Source organism: Mobula birostris, chromosome 6 (assembly GCF_030028105.1).
Source record: "Mobula birostris isolate sMobBir1 chromosome 6, sMobBir1.hap1, whole genome shotgun sequence".
In the NCBI taxonomy this organism is placed as follows: domain Eukaryota; kingdom Metazoa; phylum Chordata; class Chondrichthyes; order Myliobatiformes; family Myliobatidae; genus Mobula; species Mobula birostris.
In genome coordinates this window covers 147,437,571-147,460,094 of record NC_092375.1, presented here as the reverse complement: position 1 = coordinate 147,460,094, position 22,524 = coordinate 147,437,571, and the positions used below count along the sequence as shown (strand labels likewise).

General features: G+C 40.1%; 1 protein-coding gene across 1 annotated transcript; it reads left to right on the top strand.

The window, feature by feature from the left end:
* Nucleotides 1–2,730: 2,730 nt before the first annotated feature.
* tbccd1 (TBCC domain containing 1) lies at nt 2,731–21,026 on the top strand. Its single transcript, XM_072261570.1, has 7 exons — nt 2,731–2,813; nt 4,426–4,763; nt 6,937–7,086; nt 9,722–10,088; nt 16,621–16,807; nt 17,853–18,350; nt 19,577–21,026. The coding sequence occupies exons 2-7, from the start codon at nt 4,428–4,430 to the stop codon at nt 19,701–19,703; spliced, it is 1,665 nt and encodes a 554-aa protein (XP_072117671.1). The 5' UTR covers nt 2,731–2,813; nt 4,426–4,427; the 3' UTR covers nt 19,704–21,026.
* Nucleotides 21,027–22,524: the final 1,498 nt, after the last annotated feature.

Below are 22,524 nucleotides of genomic sequence, written 5' to 3'. Positions count from 1 at the left end.
GTGTGTTGGCTGGGTGGGTCGTGTCCTTGATTATCCTGGCAGCACTGCTCCGACAGCGTGCGGTGTAAAGTGGGTCCAAGGACGGAAGATTGGTTTGTGTGATGTGCTGGGCTTTTGAATTGCTTCCAGAAATTCCAGCCATTGCTGCTCTGTCATCATCCCTGCCAGTGTTCTTTTCCAATCAATTCTGGCCAACTCCTCTCTCACGCCTCTGTAATGCCCTTTACTCCACTGTAATACTGATACATGTGACTTCTCATCACTGCCCTAAATGGCCTACCTCTTATTCTGAGGCTGTGAACCCTGCTTCTAGATTCCCCAATCAAGGGACATATATTTCTTGCATCCCCTGTGCAAGCACTCTGTAAGTAAATCACATGTTAGACTCTGGTAACTATCCCATTGCATATCATCCTTATAAGTCTCCAGAAAGTTCACTAATGAACTTTTCCTAAATCCCCTGTGGGTGGGGATGGGGAAGTTTTGGGATCAGTGCAAACATTTTGAATTCAATACTTTCAAATTCAACATCAACACCATAAATATATAGATTATATCAGTTACGAATATCCAACTTGTGGAAATCCCTAGATACGAGTGAGTTCTTATCGTTATTAAATTCAAAAGTTTGATCTACATTCACTCCTATGAATTGCAGAACTAGTTTCTTTCTCGGCTTTTTAGTAACTGGTCTTTCTTTAGTCTTATGTGCCTTTGATGCCATTCCTTGCAACGTTTTGAGGATTACCCATATCTATATATTTTTGTGTATTTTCTGACTTCTGGACAAAAATCAACTTGTGGGCATCTGTAAAAAGAGAACCCATTCATTAACCAGGGATGACCAAAACACAGAAAACACAGCACTATCAAAAAGCTAAAACAACATTTTAAAAGATTTTTAAAAATACTGGAAATGCTGGAAAAACTCAACTAGGCAGCGTCTGTGGCATGAGAAAAAAATACAGTTAGTGTTTCAAATCAATGATGTTTCATCAGAACAGGTTAAATGCAGGGTGAAGTTCTGTCCATTACAGTTTCACATCAGAGTGGCCTGTCTCAATAAATCTGACCTGTCAGTTCAACTGTCCAAGCAACACACATCAAAGTTGCTGGTGAACGCAGCAGGCCAGGCAGCATCTCTAGGAAGAGGTACAGTCGACGTTTCAGTCCGAGATCCTTCGTCAGGACTAACTGAAGGAACAGCTAGTAAGAGATTTGAAAGTGGGAGGGGGAGGGGGAGATCCAAAATGATAGGAGAAGACAGGAGGGGGAGGGATGGAGCCAAGAACTGGACAGATGATTGGCAAAAGGGATATGAGAGGACATGGGACAGGAGGCCCAGGGAGAAGGAAAAGGGGGAGGGGGGGAAAACCCAGTGGACGGGCAAGGGGTATAGTCAGAGGGACAGAGGGAGAAAAAGGAGAGAGAGAAAGAATGTGTTTATATAAATAAATAACGGATGGGGTATGAGGGGGAGGTGGGACATTAGCGGAAGTTAGAGAAGTCAGTGTTCATGCCTTCAGGTTGGAGGCTACCCAGATGGAATATAAGGTGTTGTTCCTCCAACCTGAGTGTGGCTTCATCTTTACAGTAGAGGAGGCCATGGATAGACATATCAGAATGGGAATGGGATGTGGATTTAAAATGTGGTCCAGCACCTGCAGAATTCCTCGTGTTTGCGAGTTAAACTGTCCCATGGATGTCTGCCCATTATGATCTAAATTCTGAAGCAGCTGTAATCCATGTTTTTCTGCTAGCACTACTTATAACAGGCAATACAAAACGCAGGAGAGACATCACCTATGCTGCCTCCATAAAACCTGCCAAATCTACTAAACTTTAATGTCCTTTCCCGCACCCAGGTTCCCCAATTTAAGAGCTGATTTCTGCTCTCTCTGCTCCAATGGATAGGCCATATTTTTTTGGGTGTCCAATACCAGACTCTTGAAGCTCCAGTTCTGTCATTGTGGGTGGACAGAGAAAAGTATTCACAAATATTCTTAAAAGTGTTCTTGAAAATATGTAGCAGCCCCACCGACTCTCCACCCTTGCCTAGTCCATCACCAAACAGTGTTAAAGATGCATTCATGTTGACAGAGAACCTCAAGTACATGTTTCAGGAATAGGCAGGACCAGCAGGATACCTAATATAATTAAAACATGTTACCCACCCATTTGTCCCATCATACGCCTTCTGCTCTACTTGTGGCAGCGTGTGCAGGTCCCACATTAGTACCACAGAACCCTCAGCTCCGTGTCAAGATACTGTTTAGGAGATGGAAGTCGTGAATGAGAATTAGACCACTCAGATCATCTCAGTTAGGACACTTGTAAGTGTCAGTAAGGAGACTGACGTAAAATCGAGCCCTGTCCCAAAATGCATTTAATAAATAAGCCTGGCAGCAGACTTGCTGAACTCTGGAAAGGATACCGGTTGGGATTTATTGTTTGCTCTTGAATCCAACATCTGCGGTTTCTTGACCTCCATTTTCATTTGTCGTTGGACTTTTCTAAACGCCTTCTGTCCGCGGGTGGAAAAACGTTAAGCAAGATGCTGGTGGACTTCAGCAGCCGAGGAGGGAAATGGACAGCCGACCTTTCGAGTCCCGACACCTGCATTGCCTGTTGCTCTCCCGAGTCCCGCCACTGGGGCGGCGCTGCTTCCTTTGCGTCGCCTCTTCCCGCCCCCACCCGGCGAACGGTGCCTCTTGGCGCCTGTCAAGCGGCGAGTTGTTGGTGCGTGCACCAAGGCGGCACTAACCGACGGGCGGCGGAGTGGTGGCCCCGCGGGGTCGGCAGTGGCTTCGCCGGTAAGGACTAACCTTCCCAGGTGGACTGGGTATCTCCGAGTCCAGAGCTGCGAGTAGGCGGAGAGAGGAACCGAGGCTATACGTGCCACTCTGGGTTCCTGCCACTGTGCAGGTGGAACGGCGGTGCAGAGGCCGTGGCCCCCGGCCCCATTCCGGTCTCCCTGCCCGCTGCTACCGGGCCTCCTGTCTGATGCATTTACTTGTAGTACTCGCGGTTCAAGTGTCACAGCAGAACCCTGGTGTGGGGCAGTGGCGTGTCGTGATGTCGGAGGTGTTGTTTGATCTCGAGGGGACACTCATCTCCTGCCCCGCTAGTTGCTATAGAATCGTAAAAGTGACAAGAAACTTTATTGGCTATGACTTACTTTGGAATACTGATAATTGATTTATTTGCGTCCCATGTACTGAGATGCAGTGAAAAGCTTGTTTTGCATGCAATCTAGAAACATCATTTGATCCGTAGGTAGATCGAGGAGGTGTGAAAGGAAATCGTTATAGTTAGCTAAAATGCAAAGTCGATGAGGTAGATTAGGAGATTGAGCAAGAAGAGAATCCGATATCAGTGGGATAGAAGCTGCCTTGAGTGTGGTGATGGACGCTCTCAAATACTACCTTCGCTAATTCTTCTGCCCGACAGAAAGGGGGGCGGGTGGGGAAGAGAGAAGAGGAAATGACTGGTGAGAGAAAAACTAGGAAAATGTTATCCATAAATATTAATCTTTATGTATTTACATATTGCTGCAAATGCATGTTGAGCTTATGTTTTCCTCTGAAAAAAACTTCATTGCTTAAATTACCCAGTGCTACAAGTATTTTTCACAGGTAACACGTTTAATACTGGTACCTCATTTGGACTAAAATGGGACTGTATTACAATCTTCCATAATGCAAAGAAGTTCAAGTTGAAAAAGATAAAATTTGGTGTTGATTTGTTTACGTTTTTCACATAAATTTAGTGAGTAAATTTTTTCCATATCTCCAAGTTCTGGGTAATGATTTGTGAGTTTTGGAAGGGTGAAGTAATCCAAATGACTGTACAGTCTAAGTCTTAGGCAGGTATTTGCTCTGTACAGTTAATTTTTTCAGATCATTTAAGTGACCAACTTTACGTATATTTTTGTTTTGGGATGTTTCAATAAGGTTATCTTTTGATAGAGCTAAAGAAAAGGACATCCATAGAAAAGGAAGTTTAAATTAACTGCATTTATCATTTGGACCTGAATGAAATCAGTGTATATTTAATTTTTTTTATTTATTCACTTATGGGATGTGGGTGTCACCAGCTAAGCCAGCATTTAATGGCCATACCTAGTTGCCCCTGAGAAGATGATGATGAGCTGCCTTCTTGAACCACTGCAGTCCTTGAGGTGTAGGTACACCCACAGTGCTGTTAAGGAGAGAATCCCATGGGTTTGACTGAGCGACAATGAAGGAATGGTGATATGTTTCCAAGTCAGGATGGTGAGTGACTTGGAGGGAGATTTTCAAGTGATTTTTAATAATTAAGCAAAAGGAGTACATGTAATGATTATTTTAAAATATAAATATATTTAAGTTATTTTGTCATTAAGTGAACTGTGAAGTAAAATACTGTATATTTCCATTTACACAGAAATGGAGCAACCACTTGTCCGGCTGTGGGCAAAATATGAAACCTTTGTTGTCGGCGTCTTGCAGATCCCACCTCCATCAAAATTCAGCATGCACTATCTTCGAAAGATGGCAACATACGTTCGAACAAAGGGAGGAGATGGCAGTTATCCCAGGCTTTCCTGGCCTATGTGGAGGCATATTGCCTGTGGAAAGTTGCAGCTAGCTGAAAATTTGGCATGGCTGTACTTTGAAACATTTGACATTCTTCTTGAGAAAACGGCAGAGGAGAGGTTACAGTGGGCTGAAGAGGTATCCCGCTGCAGATCGGAAGAAGAAATTGACAAACTTAAAAACAAGGCATGAATTTTTTTTTAAGAATTTGTAATTCTTTTTTGGTAGTGGAGAAATTATAGCCTTTTATTTTAATCAATCATAAAACTCCTCTAACCACTTCTCTACTCATAACCACTTCTCTACTGGTGTCAGACCATACGATTATATCTGGACGCAGTGTGGTGAAAGCTATTTGCTCCGGGAAACTGCCTTTCCCGTCCAGGTCGGCCTTGACACACCAATCATTGGCTGAAGAAAGTATGCTTGATCGTGAGCCTGCGCTGTACACCCTCGACTTGGAGCCTTCTTTCACAAATGATATGCGATGTTCTGTGCAGCATGGGGCATGAGATAAGTTGTGCTGCAGTACTCTCCGCTCAATCGCTTCTGTTACAACTTTGAGAACGTTGTTATGTCTCCAAGTGTACATGCCGCTGGAAAGATTGACTCTGCATGTACTCAAAATATGTTGAAGTGTTCCCTTCTCGCCACAAGCAGCATACCTGTCTTGTCTTACCTTCATACCAGGTGCTGAGGTTGGCAGGTGTTGGGAGCAGATCGTACGCTGCTCTGCATAGAAAAGAAATATGGAGCGGTTCCATCTGCCACAGAACATTCCAAGATAGGTGTCGTTGTTCAACACTCTCCCACCGGGTCCAGGCCCCTTGTTTAGCCAGGCCAGCTGTTTTAGCTAACCTCTTCTCTTCTACCTCTCAATAATGTCTACCATTTTGCTGGGATTCTTCAACAAAGATTATTGCCTTATGAACTTATCAGGTTATTATATGTTATATGTAGAATTATGAGGGAGCTTTTGAAATCCCAGTTTTTGCAGAATAGTAAAAAGTGACACAACACTTTAATAGAGTTTTTTTTTGCATGTGCGTGTGTGTACGATGTTGGCGCGATGTCTTTTTCATACCTTTACAAGGCGCGGAGTGAGAGAGAGACTGTGTGGTGTGCCACTCCTCACACAGTCATTTTGCAGTATTTTTCCCTTTATTTTATGAGGTCGAGTTGTGATCTCGACACTCAACCCGGCATGGATGTAAAGCCTTCTCAGGAGCGGCCCCGACTGGATTCAAACATGGGAACCTTCGTTCCGGAGTCGGGCACTGATGTCATTGCGTCACTAGCTGGCCCTCTGATAGAGTTTTGACTCCTACTAACATGGAGAATAATTTCGTTGGAATCCTAGTCACCCATATTCATCAGAGGCTATGGAAGTGTTTGGTACAGATTCTTCTTGGTGGCGTATGGAAATGAATCTACTATTTCCTGAAAATGCATTTATAGTTAACCGATGGAGAAGACATGCAAAGGCTTCAGTTTTACCAATTCTATATCTGTAGCTAAAGAACCAGGCTTGTTAGATGAGTCATAATGGAGCAAGTTTGTGAATTACTTAATTCCAGCACTGACATGGTTTTAGAAAGATTATTTGCATTATATCCAGTTTATAGTGTAATTGACATTCATGGTTGTGTTGCTTCAGCCTTTTCAGAGCCTCAGAATTTTCTGACAGATTATCTGACTTGGCACATTCTGGGAACGTCTTTATTTAAAGCTGCCTCCATATACTACCTGATACTTTAGAAAAACATTGATTAGTGCAGATACGTTTTGATTAGTTTATACTTTCCATTAATGATTGTGATTGTAAAAATACACTTTAGTAGTCGTCTCATGCAAATTGGTACTCATAAGAATATATTTCAAAGAATGCTCATTACAAAAAGTATGAAAGCTGGTAAGGGTTTGAACTAGAATGCTCTTTCTACTTTTGGGTTACTATGTTAGGAGGACCAAGTAAAGACAAAGTGTGCAGACATGGAAATCTAAGGAATATAACATTTTATGAAAAATTAATAATTTGTTCATTTAGCTTGATAACCTGATTTTTTTTTTTGAGAAGACAGCAGGAAATAATATTAAGAACTCTGAATGTTACACTTTGTTCTAATTTCCTGTAATGGTTGAGAAGTTTTCAAAGCGGATAGTTTCACAGCATTAACTTTATACATGGAAGATAATATTTCTGATATAAAAGGTAGTTAAGTATATTGGAGTAATTTTACTGACACAAGTTTTGTAAAAGGTTGCGATGTCTTGTGTAACACATAAATGTGATACAAAATGTACAATATTTTAATTAGTTGTGTAGTTTTAAAACACATAATTTTATTTTTTCGCACAGTTATCAGTGGATACACTGCAGTTCCTGCTGTTTCTTTATGTTCAACAGCTGAACAAAGTTTCTCTACGTACATCCTTGATTGGAGAGGAATGGCCAAGCCCCAGGTCACGATCACCTGATCTGGATGTAAAATCTAATTCTCAGAGCAAGGTAGGCTTACCAATAAAATGCCTATACACCTACCAAATGAAAGGAAATGCACTTAACTTTATTACATTGGATGTAAGCTTCAGCTCTGTATTGTGCGTTGCTTACTTGCTGTCGAGCAGAAAATGTAACACAGTTGGCAAGAGACGATTCTTCATTTCCCCATTTCAGTAACAGTAATAAAGGTATAGGAATTCCAAGCCAAAAATCAACTCCAATTATCGACTGCTGTTTGTTCTTCTCCATCGTCCTTTCCAAAACATAATTAAAGGCTCTACTGCTGAAATCTTCCAATGATTTTGAGTCCAAGTAAATAGTGGTTTTTCAGTGTCAACAGCTGCAATCAAAAATCAAGAGTCTTGGCATCTTATTTCATAGAAAGAGCTACTTACTTGGTAAATCTATTCTTAAGATTATATTAGTTTGCTGTTTGTTCAAGTAAAATATGAATTTTGATCAAACGTGATGAGCAGATTTAAAATGTATTGCATTCTAAATCATCGTCAAGTAAACATTAGTAATTTGTAGTTCTGTTACTGAATATATAAATTAAATTTTTCCAGGCAGATTATATCTCTAAAACTAGTAAAATGTATGGCCCATTGAGAGTTTGCTATTGCCCTCTTCCTTGTAGACTACTTAATGTATTTACAGAGAAATCCTTATTCAGCTCACTTTAGTCCTAGATCTTTAATTATCCAGAATGATTTGTTAGTGATTGCCAATTTTTCCTGCAGTTAGTGTTTTTTCTACCTTTTTGAAGTTCTATTTCCTTGGTTAGTCACTGCAATTTTTCGACACTCAAATTTTCTACTTGATTCCTCTTTATATGGTTAAGCCTCTTTCCATCAACTCTAAAAGCAGTGGTTTTGTGTTATTTCTTTCTAACCATCTATGTGAATCAGTTCCCCATGATACTGCAATGTTTAAAATACCAGATTAGTAATTAAAATTCTGGACTAAAAGTTCCATGATCAGAGTTCAAGTCCTACTGTAGCAGCTGTAGAGCTTAATTACTTTTAAGTCCATTAAACTATGGCCAGCAACAACTTGTTTACTGAAAAAAACACAATTCATTGCCAAATGCCTTTAGGGGAAGAAATCTGTTGCTTTTGTTGTTCTGGTGTGACTCTAGGCTCTTACTACGCCATGAAATGGCTGAGGAAATAATTCATTTTTATGGTAACCATGGCCTGTCATCACATGGGCAGTTAGGAATGAATCATAAATGGTGGGCTTTGTAAGCAATCCCCACAAAAATTGGAGAAACTCTTGATGCTCAAGTGTGGATTTTGTGTTGTTATTGTAAAGAGCCAGCAAAGATGCAGTGGACTCTTTGACATCCCTCTGCAGTGTAATGCGCGTGGTTCTCAGGATTCATAATAAACTGTTTCAAAAGGGATCAATAACACTGATTTTTAAAAAGCTGGCAAATGAAATCTTATTAAGTATTTGTATAACCCTGTTATAGTACTCCCAATTGCTTGTCCTAAATTCTTATGAATAGTTTCCAAAACCTGCTTGTGTTGGAAGCTTTAAAGGAGTCTTCTGTGAACGTTGTCATGAATTTTTCCATCTATTGTTATCAAAGAACACTCACTCATGTTATATTCTATGCTCCAATTAAATGTCCTTTTTAAATACATGTGCCTATGTCTATACACTTCCATTTCCATTTGTGATTCCCTAAAGATTAACTTGCAGGTTGATATGGTGGTAAGGAAGGCAAGCACACTGTTTCGAGAGGACAAAATAAAATCAAGGATGTAATGCTGAGGCTTTTTAAGGCATTGGTCAGACCGCACTTGAAGTATTGTGAGCAGCCTTGGGCCGCTTATCTAACAAAAGATGTGCTTGCATTGGAGAGAGTCCAGAGGAGGTTCACAAAAATGATCCTGGGAATGAAGGGTTAAAATATTAGGAGCATTGGATGGCTCTGGGCCTGTACTCACTGGAGTTTAGAAGAAAGAGGGTAATCTTAATAAAACCTATCGAATATTGAAAGACTTGGATAGAGTGGACATGGAGCTGACGTTTCCTATAGTGGGGGAGTCTAGAACCAGAGGATACAACCTCAGAATACCAGGATGTCCCATTAGAACATATGAGGAATTTCTTTATCCACTGGGTGGTGAACCTGTGGAATTCATTGCCACAGATGGCTGTGGAGGCCAAGCCATTGTGTATCTTTGAAGCAGGGATTGATTAGTAAGGGCATTAAAAGTTACGGTGAGAAGGCGGGAGAATGGGGTTGAGAGGGATAATAGATCAGACTTGATGAGCCAAATGGTCTAATTCTGCCCCTATGTCTACTACCAACTTTTTAAAGCTGGACTTGTCATGCAATTTGTTATCATTAATGATTAACTGTGCTGTTAACATACTTCTCCAGATTTTTGAGCTTAGAGAGCAGAAGAGGATACGGCAGCATACATTATGGTGGAATCCAATAGGGAAACAAAGCTATTTTAAAACATCCTTTGCTTTCTCTTGAACAGTTTTGCAACCATCTATTCATTCTACACAAAATAATGCAACTTAACTTTGCATAACAATGTCTTATGTAGCGGAATGTTTAAAAAATGCTAGTACTGAAATATTTATTCAAAGCCTTTTATCTTGTTTTTGTGTAATCTAGAACATGGATGACCATAACCATCTAACATTTGCTCTGAGCCACTTGTCAGAGTTGTTGGAACTTCTGCTAGACCCTGAACAGCTTACCATTTCAGCCCACACAACCCATGACAGCATGATATCTGCGGAAGCAGTTAGAGCCTTGAACTTTCTCTTTGAAGGAAGTATCGGTCGGAATGAAGCAATATACCCTGTGCATGAACTGGCTCGTTGGCAACCAATCCTGGGTACTACTGGCTATTCCAAGCTTTCCAAGATGTTCCATTTTCATAAGCTGGAAGTCTGGCTGAGAAGTGTGCTTGGACCTAATCCATTTGGCACTGCCCTCTGTTTCCAAAAAGGAAAGAAATTAGCATGGGCACAGCAAGGTAATTTTTGAGGACTTGATCTTGATGTTTAATTTATTGCAATCTGTGACAAGATACTATATTTTTTTTCAAAAGTTGTAAGTTTACATGGGCTGTTAGGTGCTAGTAGTAAGTAGAAGTTGTTTTTTGAAAAATATATTCTTTTTTGGGCATTTCCCCAACCTACTGAAAGGGCTGAGCCTGGTAATCCGATCGATCCAGGTGGGATGCATCCACCAACCGCAAAGAGCTGACAACACACTGCATCGATGGAAACCTGGAAAGATGCACTTCTTACTGAGGAAGCGTGGGAAAAGAGCTGGGCTGCTGGTCAGATTGAAGCTGAAGGGCTTCAGGGTCCCTATGCCCACCATCCTACTAGCTAATGTGCAAGCCATAGAGAACAAGGTGGATGATGTTAAAGGGAGACTCACCTACTGTAGGGAGATGCAGAACTGCCGTGTATTCTGTTTCACCGAGACCTGGCTCTCCCCTGCCACCCCCGACTGTGCCATCTGACCGGAGGGATTTTCAATCCATCGGATGGACCACACGGCGTCTTCAGGCAAGACGAGGAGAGGTGGTGCTTGCCTACTGATCAACACTGCGTGGTGCTCGGACACAGTGGCACTGACAAGCTCCTGCTGCCCGGACCTGGAACACCTGTCGGTGAAGTGTCGTCCCTACTACCTGCCATGGGAATTCACCTGGGTCATACTGACAGCAGTCTACATTCCTCCCCAGGCGGACGTGGAGTGTGCTCTGAACATACTGTATGCCAACATCAGTGAACTTGAGACCAGGTATCCAGAGGCTTTGCTCATTACAGCCGGGGACTTTAACCAGACCAACCTCAGAAAGGCGCTGCCAAAGTTATACCACCATGTCTCCTACCCACTAGAGGCCCGAATATACTTGATCACCTCTACACAGCAGTCAAGGATGCCTACCGTTCCGTCCCACGACCTCACTTTGGAAAATCGGACCATCAGGCTGTACTTCTCCTCCTGGCTTACAAACAGAAACTGAAGCAGGAGGTCACGGTGTCAAAAGTAGTGTTGCGTTGGACGGAGGAAACGGTTGAGGTCTTCCATGACTGCTTTGAATCGGTGGACTGGTTAGTATTCAAGGACTCGGCAGCTAACCTCAATGAGTATGCCTCAGCTGTCACGGACTTTATTTGGAAATGCACGGAGGACTGTGTGTCTTGCAAGATGATCTGGGTATTCCCTAACCAGAAACCTCGGATGAATTATGAGGTCAAGTCCCTTATAAAGGCTAGAGCTGCGGTTTTTAGGTCCGGGGATACCGGTCGCTACATGGAATCCAGGCGTGAACTCCAGAAAGCCATTAAGGGCACCAAGAGGCAATATCAAGCCAAGTTGGAAGCCAAGGCTAACCAGAGGGATGCCAGTAGACTATGGCATGGTCTAAATGAGATCACTGGGCGCAAAGAAAAGGCTGGGAATATCATTAACTGTGGCGCTTCTCTTCCTGATGAACTTAACGTATTCTAGGCAAGATTCGAACAGAAGAGGAGCGTCCTGCTCCCTCCAGATGAACTGGACCTGGTGGCATCGAGATTCATCATCACCGAGGAGGACGTTAGAAGGGCCTTCCTGAAGATAAATCCAAGGAAGGCGATGGGCCCAGATGGCGTCCCAGGATGGGTTCTCTGGGCCTGTGCAAGCAAGCTAGCTGGAGTGTTTGCTGACATCTTCAACTGCTCCTTGCTTCAGTCTAAGATCCCCTCGTGTTTTAAGAAGGCAACGATAATCCCAGTGCTGAAGAAGAGCAAGGTGGCACACCTGAATGACTATCGACCTGTGGCTCTGACATCAATTGCTATGGAGTGCTTCGAGAGAGTGGTTATGGCACACATCAACCACAGCCTACTGGTCAACCTTGACGCTTTGCAATTCACCTACTGGAGCAACAGGTCAACGGCAGATGCCATCTCTCTGGCCCTACATTCCTCCTTAGAACACCTGGAGAATAAAGACGCATACGTAGGGCTCCTTTTCGTTGACTACAGCTCTGCCTTTAATACCATCATTCCAAATAATCTGATTCCTAACTCCAGGACCTGGGCCTTAGCACTCAGATCTGTAGCTGGATCTTCAACTTCCTCACAGACAGGACCCAGGCTGTAAAAATAGGGGACGAGCTCTCCTCCACAATCACTCTGAGCACCGGTGTCCTACAAGGCTGTGTACTCAGCTCCCTGCTGTACTCACTGTACACTCATGATTGTGTAGCCAAGTTTCCATCAATCTCAATATATAAGTTTGCTGATGACACAACAATTGTAGGCCGTATCTCGGGTAATGATGAGTTTGAGTACAGAGAGGAAATTAAGAACCTGGTGGCATGGTGTGAAGACAATAACCTATCCTTCAACGTCAGCAAGACGAAGAAATTGGTTGTTGACTTCAGAAGGAGTAGCAGACCACACGTCCCCATTTACATCGGTGGTGCGCAAGTGGAACAGGTCAAAAGCTTTAAGTTCCTCGGGGTCAATATCACAAATGACCTGACTTGGTCCAATCAAGCAGAGTTCACTGTCAAGAAGGCCCACCAGCGCCTTTACTTCCTGAGAAAACTAAAGAAATGTGGCCTGTCCCCTAAAACCCTCACTAATTTTTATAGATGCACCGTAGAAAGCATTCTTCTTGGGTGCATCACAACCTGGTATGGAAGTTGTCCAGTCCTAGACCGAAAAAAGCTGCAGAAGATCGTGAACACGGCACAGCACATCACACTAACCAATCTTCCATCCTTGGACTCACTTTATACCACACGCTGTCGGAGCAGTGCTGCCAGGATAATCAAGGACACGACCCACCCAGGCAACACACTTTTCATCCCTCTTCCCTCCGGGAGAAGGCTCAGGAGTTTGAAGACTTGTACGGCCAGATTTGGGAACAGCTTTTTTCCAACTGTGATAGACTGCTGAACGGACCCTGACCCGGATCTGGGCCGTACCCTCCAAATATCCGGACCTGCCTCTTGGTTTTTTTGCACTACCTTACTTTCCATTTTTCTATTTATGATTTATAATTTAAATTTTTAATATTTACTAATTTTTACTATTTTTAATATTTAATATTTGTAATCCAGGGTGTGTGAAGCACAGAATCAAGTATCGCTGTGATGATTGTATGTTCTGTATCAATTGTTTGGTGACAATAAAGTATAATATCAATTATAACATAATTACAAGAATTAAGCTGGTCTTTTTATATTTGGAATATGAAAGCTGGAATCTTCTGAACCGTTTATTGTCAATACAGTCTGTTGTGGGAAATCATCTGAGGGAAAACTCCGTAACTCCATAATTGCTTTCTAACTCTGTCCGAAGGGGTCTCTGTGTTGTTAGAAAATGCTGCTAATCAATTCTAATTAAAAGTACATTGCTTGAGTGATAATTAATACCAATGATTCACAACCATTGACTTCTAACTTCATAATTGAATGTCCACATTCCATGGTCGTCAGGAACCACAAAAATGATTAAGGTGCTCAAACAAGTAATTGTCGGCTGTTTTTCTTGTCAATTCTTTCCTGGCTTTATAACAAGCATACCTGACTAATAGTCAGTAAATTGTCAGTAAAGCATGAGGTATTTAAATATGCAAGAAAATCTATTTTAATTTAGTCACACATATTTTAAAATTTAAGTATAATGAATTTCAAAAAAAAACTGGTGGCTATCAGAGTTAAAAATATGAAAATACATTCTTCCAGGTATTCCTTGGGCACAGTATCCTAGGCATACAATCATCAGTTAATTTATTAATAATCTTTTCTCCATAATACATTATTCCAGGAGTTCCTTGGGCACAATGTCCTAGGCATACAATTATCAGTTAATTTATTGGTAACCTTTTCTCCAGAATGAGACATTTTATATAGTGTCTTGCACAACTTCAGTGCGGTCCTAGTTTTTTTTTTGCCATTCAAATACTTCCACAGTCTGATCACTTTGAAATATGGAAGTTATTCTGTGTATAGTAAACCCCTAAACAGCAATGTTAAAATGACAGGTCAGTGATGTTGAGGATAGAATACCAGCAAGTTCAAGAAGCGGTCATGGATTTTGCTGATGACTGTAGTCTTTTACTTCATTCACAATTTTTCTGATAATTTTTCTCATATCATCAACATTCCAGCTAATTGATTATTGCAGAAAATACTGTGTGCCACTTCAAATAAGGGTCTTATCATTTCTTGACATGTAATGGTATTATTCTCATTCATATTGAGGAATACAATAACCCAAAGTGAAGTAGAGACCAGAAACCTAACTATAGTGTCCATGTTAACTGGTTACAAAGCAGAAAAGTGACTGTGTTCAGCAAAGCAAGATTCCTCAGGATCTTTTCACTGCCTACAAGACCCAAGCCTGCATTGTAATAAACAATTTGCTGGAGGAGCTCAACGGGTCAGTCCTGATGCAGGATTTCCAGAGAAAACAACAATTTATTTTCCTCTTCAGATGCTGCTCGACCTGCTGAGTTCCTCCAGCATATCGTTTGTTCTCTATTCTAGCATCTGAAGTGTCTTGTGTGTCCATTGTAGTGAACTGGGTCTGCCTCAGGATGTGTGCAGCGCCAAAAGTTTCAAGATGTGTTAGAGCCATGTCAGACAAAGCATTCCAATTTATCAGCACATCAAAAGTAATCCTAAGTAGTTTCTCCACCTTGCTCTTGGTTTGCTTCTTTCGTAGTTGATACATCTTGATTGCAGTATGCAGATGGATATCTGCATTTTATCTAGGTTGCATCAGCAACACAATCAAACTATTCCCCTCACCCTGCCCAGTTTAGAAGGCTAGAGTGTAGCTGCAAGTTAAAGCTGGAGCGTAGGCATATTATTTTTTTTCTCCGCGTCACAGGGCATCCTAATTTGGAAATAAATAGCTGGTCCTCAACTATCTTATTCAAGAAGGCATTGACCTTGCTCATGTCCACCAACTACTTCAACCTGATGACCATCCTTGCTGAACAGCACTGACTGAGCACATTCAGTAAAGTTCAAAGTAAATTTATTATCAAAGTACATATGTCACCATATACAACACTGTGATTCATTTTCTTATCGACATTTACAACAGGTAGAAGAAACACAATAGAATCAATGAAAGACGTCTCCCCAACAGGATGGACAAACGATCAATGTACAAAAGATGACAAACTGTGCAAATACAAAAAGAAAAACAATAAGTAATAATAAATATCGAGAACATGAGATGGAGTTATTGAATTAAGTCAGTAGGTTGTGTTAGCAGTTCAGTCATGGGGTGAGTGAAGTTATCCCCTCTGGTTCGAGCACCTGATGGTCGAGGGGTAATTGTTCCTGAACCTGGTGGTGTGTATCCTGAAGCCCCTGTGGCAGCAGCGTGAGGAGAACATGGCGAGATGATAGATGCTGCTTTCCTATTTTCCTGTGACAGGGCTCCGTAAACAGTAGATGTGCTCAACGGTAGGGAAGGCATAATCCACATTTCTGGAACAACAAAACGTCATATCGGCGAAGCATAATTCTTGAAAATGAGGTTAAATGAACTGGGTAACGTGGTAGCACAGTAGTTAATGTTGCTGCCTCATGCTCCAGGGGCTGCAGTTTGCTTCTGATCTTGGATGCTGTCTGTGGAGTTTGCATGTTACCCCACAGGTTTGGTACAACAGGTTGGTTCAATCTTGACTTCAGGTGCTGAAGTTCTGTTCCCTAAGAGAATAATGAACACTATTCCCTGGGTTTCCCCCAATTTATTCCAGCATATCGAAGATCCTTGGATAGATTAATTAGTGGCAAAAAAATTAAAAGGGAGTTGATGGGCTTGATAGAAGAAGTTGCAGGAATATTGGAAATATGTATTTACTTGGCATGTACCATGAGCATGTATGCCTGTGTCAATAAACCTGGATTATTAATGGTAGGATGGGATGATTAATCTGCCTGAAACCAGCATGGACCCAGTAAATAAATATTTATAAAGATGGTGGCCTTTTAGCAGAGTTTCCATATCTGAGTAGATAGATATGTTATTGGTTCCAAAGGAAATTACAAGTGCACAGATATCCAAATATTAGAAGAGAAGTAAGAAAGAATAAAAAATAAGTTTCCTCAAACAGTCTAGTGGCGGGGGTCATCACTTCCCTGGCTATAGGTTGACTTATTATATAGCCTAATGGCCGAGGGTAAGAATGACCTCATCTGTTCTCTTTTTGGAACAGCGCAGTAGTCTTATTGGAAATAATCTTACAGCAAAGCATTGTTTGTAGTGGGCAATATCATCTTTATTTCTGTAGTTCTAGTGCTCATCAAATTAAATGGAATCAGTATTACATTAGTATTTCTGAAACATTTAAAACAGGCATTCATTTTGCTATTCATTTAGTTGATCGGATTTATAACTGGGTTGTTGCAGTTGAATTTGTGGTGTCATGGTATTAAAGTAGGTTTGCTTTAGCGTGTCCAACCACTAACTTGTGACGTCCAGACATTTGGACTATCTATATGTAACTGAGCTGCTTTCTCTCTTTCTAAGTTGAAGGTACAACAAAGCGGGCGAAGATTTCATGCAATACTTACACAGCACCTAAAGGCCACAAGGTGGTGATAATGACACAAGTGTACAAACAGACCCTGGCGAAGAGTTCAGATCAGCTGGTTGGAGCTCATGTTAAAATTCATCGCTGCAATGACTGCTTCATATATCTGCTATCTCCTTTAAGGTAAGATTAGTGTTTCTGAAGTAAAAGTTTTGAAGAAGGACATTTTTACACTCATTCCAATAAAGGACAGACTCATTCAGCAATTTCATTGGCTATATTAGTATATTTATATTGCTTTATGCAGTTGTAGTTTTTTGGTGTTATGGTTGAATGTCTGAATAAAAGGTTTTTGAAAAAAGCAAATAGGCAATGAGGTAATTAGTCTTAGGTCAATGATAACTACTTTAGTGTAGGGATCTTTATACTTCATGTTATTGAAAAAGCCATTAGTACTGAGTTTAAATAGACAATCTGAAAACTCAGCAAATGTGCACGAAATGCATTTTGAATAAACTGCCCTGCTCAGAAAATTGATGCAATAACATGTTGCATCATGGAGTCATAGAACACTGCAGCATAGAGACAGGCCCTGCAGCCCATCTAGTCCATGCTATACTGTTATTCTGCTTGTTTCATTGACCCACACCTGGAGCATAGCCCTCCATATCCCTTCCATCCAAATTTCTCCTGAATGTTGTAAACCTCTCACAATTTTGTATACTTCTATAAAATCTCCTCATTCTCCTATGCTTTGGGAAAATATTCTGTCTTATTCAACTTTTCCCTGTAACTTGGGTCCTCAAGCCCTGGCACCAACCTTGTGAATTTTGTCTGCACTCTTTCAATCTTATTAATAATTTTCCTGAGGGTAGATGACAAGAACTGCACATATCATGACATGGTAAAATTTAGTTTGAGCCTATTTTTAATTCACCTCTATACTCCCACCTCACCCCAAATAGTGAGTTATTGCTGATAACTGATGGCAGCACAAATTGGAGTCCATACGCAAAATCAGTTTGGACTACGTTCAAGATAACACCTCCGGATATGGTCTTGAAGAAAGTAACTTGCTCATTCTCAGGCTAGAAAGTAGTGCTTTGTAGTAAAGAATTTAGTTATTTGTATATCCAGCAGAAAATGTAGATTGGAATGAGATGAATAGTTATGAAGATTTTGTTTTCATTTTTATGTACATCATATGTATATTGGTTTCTCATTGCAGGTCTGTCAGTATTGAGAAATGCAGAAACACCACCTTTGTTCTTGGCCCTGTCCAAACAACCATCCACATCCATGGCTGTAATGATGTGAAAGTAATAGCTATCTGCCGCAGACTTTCAATCTCATCGTCATCTTCGTGTACTTTCTACTGTCTCACAACTACCCGCCCTCTTATAATGTCTGGGAACTCGAGCTTAACATTTGCCCCATACCATACCTATTATCCATTGTTGGAGGATCACATGGCAAGAACAGGGATAGCCACAATTCCCAATTATTGGAATAAGCCAATATGTATTGGTGTGGACAACAATGAAGTACCTGTCTATCAGCTGTTACATCCCAAGGCCTTCTATGTATTTGTGATTCCATTTGAAATGGAGGGAGACACCATGGAGATTCCTGGAGGATTGCCGCCGCCATATGAAAAGGCCATAAAACACAGAGAGCAGAAAATTCAGAACTGGCAGAAGACTGTTAAGGAAGCAGGACTTAGCAAGTTAGTACATGTATACTGAAAATAGATTATTAATTCCAGAATGACATAGGTCTTCTCCATTCCTTTTGAAAGCAGCAATTTGCTGAAAACTGCTTTATGTATATCAGTAGTACCCAAGTATGTTACTCTAAATGCAGTATTTTAGTCCTAGCAATGTTTGTCAGGACTATTTGCAGAACCATAAAAATTACTAATATCATGTCTTTAGGACATGTAACATGTTTGTTTTTAATAGTTTAGTACTCCACTGAATTATTTTTACAAGGTTCTTTGTAACACCAGTGCTGAAATCAATGAACTCAATACAAATTGATAATGAACTGGAGTCCTGACAAAAATGGAGTTCAGTAATTCATATCTCTGTAATTCTATACTCTAGGCTATCTCACAGAAAGGTTGATTTCAGTTGTAATGTGGTCAGGTGCAGCTGTCAGAATTAGGTGTAAAGACTCAGACCGTTGGTTCCTTTTCTAATTGTTATTTAGTGCATTTGAGAATGGAGAATAACCACTTGTAGGCAATGGGCATTTTTGAAAAGGTCCCTCATTCAGTGGTGATCATTTCAGTAAAAATCTTCTGTTAAGAATTTCTGTGTAAATATTGGAGGAGTTTAGCTTTCAACCACAATGTATTTTGGCATCTTTCCATTTATTGCAGCTTTCCAGAAAAACATCATAATTGTTCATACTTTATTCATCCATATGATACTGTATTTTTGTTCAATACTGGCAAGTCCTTTGGAACTAAATCACTTCAGCACATTTCTTAAAAAAAATAGTTGATATTGTAGGATTATTTAGAGGTATTAAGTCATTTTGATCGGCTAATCCTTCAACTAGCTTTATCCCTGATGTTATTCTCAGGTAATTTGCATGTTTTGTGCCAAATTGTCTGAAATGCTGTCATTTAAATGCAAAGGTGCTCCATAACTTGATCACTGAATCATTCAGATTCTGAGTGTTGGCACAAAAGTATTAATTTATTTTGCTCAGCAGTATAATGATAGTGAATACTGTGTCCTATTAAATTGATTTCTTTTTTAATGGGAATTACACCCCAGTATTTCAATGAAAAGAAAACAATTAAATTCAAGACCATTGGCAAGCTATATTCTATCAAGCATGGTTTAAATTTGTCAGGGTGGAACAGATTTCATTTTATGGTTTTCCCAGTTGAAAAATTATAACATTATCAGATCTTTCTTAATATTTTCTCCTGTTTTCTAGAGAACATCGGAAGTTGTTTCAGAACCTGGTGGAAAAGAAATTCTGTGAATGGTTGGATCAAACTGGGCATCGCCAGCAGCTGGACAGTCTTATTCCAGTACCTTCCCCAAAACAGACTACGTCTTAATTCCTACTGGGCTCTGTGCTGAGGAAATAAGCCCATGGCCATTACTGAATTAATGGGCTCATTTCCTCAGCACACTTAGTTGTAGTGGGCTCCAATGTTGGTCCTCAATAATTGGTTATTTTAACTTAAGTGTACAATTCAGAAATATGTGCTAATAACTGTATTTCAAATAGAATTAAAATACAATTTTAAAACATTTCTAATTATATTTAAAAGTTTATTGTTTTGAGCATAAGTATGCTTGCATGAGTTCATAGAGGTTTTTTTTATTCATGATGTACTTTGTGCTTGGGTCTAATTGAAATTCACTTTACATTTGAGGAACCTTGAGAACATATCCTCTGGCTATGGACATGGATTTGAATATCAGGGAAAAATATTTAACATGACAACTTCAGTACCTTTATGTCTTTTTGAAATGTACATATCAACATTTCCCCTTCCCCTTGCTAATTTTTTGGAATTAAAGTCTGGATAGGATTCCTGACACCATGTGCTCTAAGGGAAATTTTGAAAGCCTTTACTGTATTCCCTTAAGTTTAGGATATCATGATCAATTCAGCAATCAATTTGCCTTGAGTTTATTTTTTTTATAATTAAAAAAAAATAATTGTCTCATATAATGTGTTTCTGCTGAAACTGTTTTTTTGGTCTGAGTGACTTGAATACATCCTTGGTTCCACAGCAAACTATTCTGTGAACAGAACCATTAGACTTGTCACATATCCTTGCCTATGGTTCTTCACTTTTCTGCTGATTCACATATATTTTTAATTTTTAAAGCAGTTGAGATAATTTTAACTTCAGTTTCTTTCTCTCATTAATTTACCTCTGTGCAATTCTCAGTCTCGTCAACAGTTATTTTTTCCATGTGCCTATGGCACACGAGCTTTGGCAACACACTGGCAAACCAGTTGATTCTGTATGTTCAGGCTCAGTGTATTCTTTACTTGACTTCTACATGTGTATATGTGCATATTGCAGTACAGTTGATGGCTGGCATTCAGATGTGGAAATTGTATCATTTCTGTTGCTGGGATTTAAATTTGGTCCTTTCAAGTTCCATTGATGCAGCAAACCACATTCTGAACTTTCTCTTCCAAATATTTTTTTTTATTCAATTTGAAAGCCCAAGTTCCTCAACATTTACTTCAAGAACTATTTCCTGCACATGCCTTTAAACTGTTATTGGTAATGTTTGATGACTATCATTTTTGCGAATATTTGCGTTGTACTATAAATATTGAATAACATTCTGTAATGCAAACAAAACACTGTTTCAGTATTAATTGAAGTTAAAGATGAATGCTCAAATTATTTCAACAAAATACAAACTGTTAACTCAAATATGGAGTCATACTCAGTTTTATCTACACAAAACAGAACTGTGGGTTATTGGAATTTAATATTATGTAATCATCAGCTTATACTTGGTCTTTTTGCCTTATGAGGGAGGGAATGTTATTGATGAACCAGGTGAAGATGGTTTGATCTAAAGCACAGCTGTGAGTAGGGACTGCAGTGACATCCTGGGACTGAATTTAATGTCTTCCCAAAATAACACTAACCTACTAGGGGTAATTGATAAGTTTGTGGCCTAAGGTAGAAGGAGTCAATTTTGAAAAACCTAACACATTTATTTTTCAACATAGTCCCCTCCTACACTTACACACTTAGTCCAGCGGTTGTGGAGCATACGGATCCCTTCTTTGTAGAAGTCGGCATCTTGGACCTCCAGGAAGTGGTCCACAGCAGGGGTGATTGATGAGTTCGTGGCCTAAGGAAGAAGGAGATGAGTTATAGAGCTCTCATTACATGCACATGCAGTTCAACTCTGAGTAATTATGCAGGAAGTTTGAAGTTAATGATTCATCCCCTTCTACCTTAGGCCACAAACATATCAATCAACCCTGCTGTGGACCACTTTCTGGAGGCCCAAGACGCCAACTTCTATAAAGAAGGGATCCGTATGCTCCATGACCGCTGGACTAAGTATGTAAATGTAGGAGGGGACTATGTTGAAAAACAATTGTGCTAGGTTTTCTAAAATTGACTTCTACCTTGGGCCATGAACTTATCAATCTCCCTTTGTAGCAAAGTATGACTTCAACCAGTGAAGAATTTTTGCCCTAACTTTCGGACATCAGTTTTATTAATGCCACATTCAACCCAATATTGCTTTGATATCAAGGCTGTCACCTTCATCTTCCCTTTTAAATTCAGTTCTTGTCTATTTGGGCAATGATGTCAAGAGACAATGGAAGTAACTCTGCAATCATAGAAATTGACAGAGAAAGATTAAATTATAGAATGATCTCTATACTCATACCAAATTATATGGCAGTAAAACATGAAACAAAGGTTTGGATCTTAGGATTTCAATAACAGTGGACTATATCTGACCAAGCTCTGAAGAATATGGGCACAGTTAAAGGTGTAAATCTACATTGCAATCAGTGCTTCCTGCTCTGCTGTTGGGTATAATTCAAAGCCTTCTGTGGCAAAATTGACAAATTCAGTATTTACAATACTTAAACTGACCCATATGTAAAATATTCATCCTTCAGTTTCTACTAGTAAGCCTGAAAAAAAACATGCTTTGTTGCATGGCATCTACTTGAGTTTTTAACGATAAACTGAAATTATTGCTTAGCAAACTCTTCAGTCCCAAAATACTAATCACACAGCAGTAGATAGTTTTAGATTTCAAAATAAAGGAGTTTAAAGTAATTGTAATTACATATCAATTTATATCTTAACCTCCAAGTGCAAGTTCCAACCTTTATTCTAATTGAATTAAATATATAAAGATAAAGCCTTC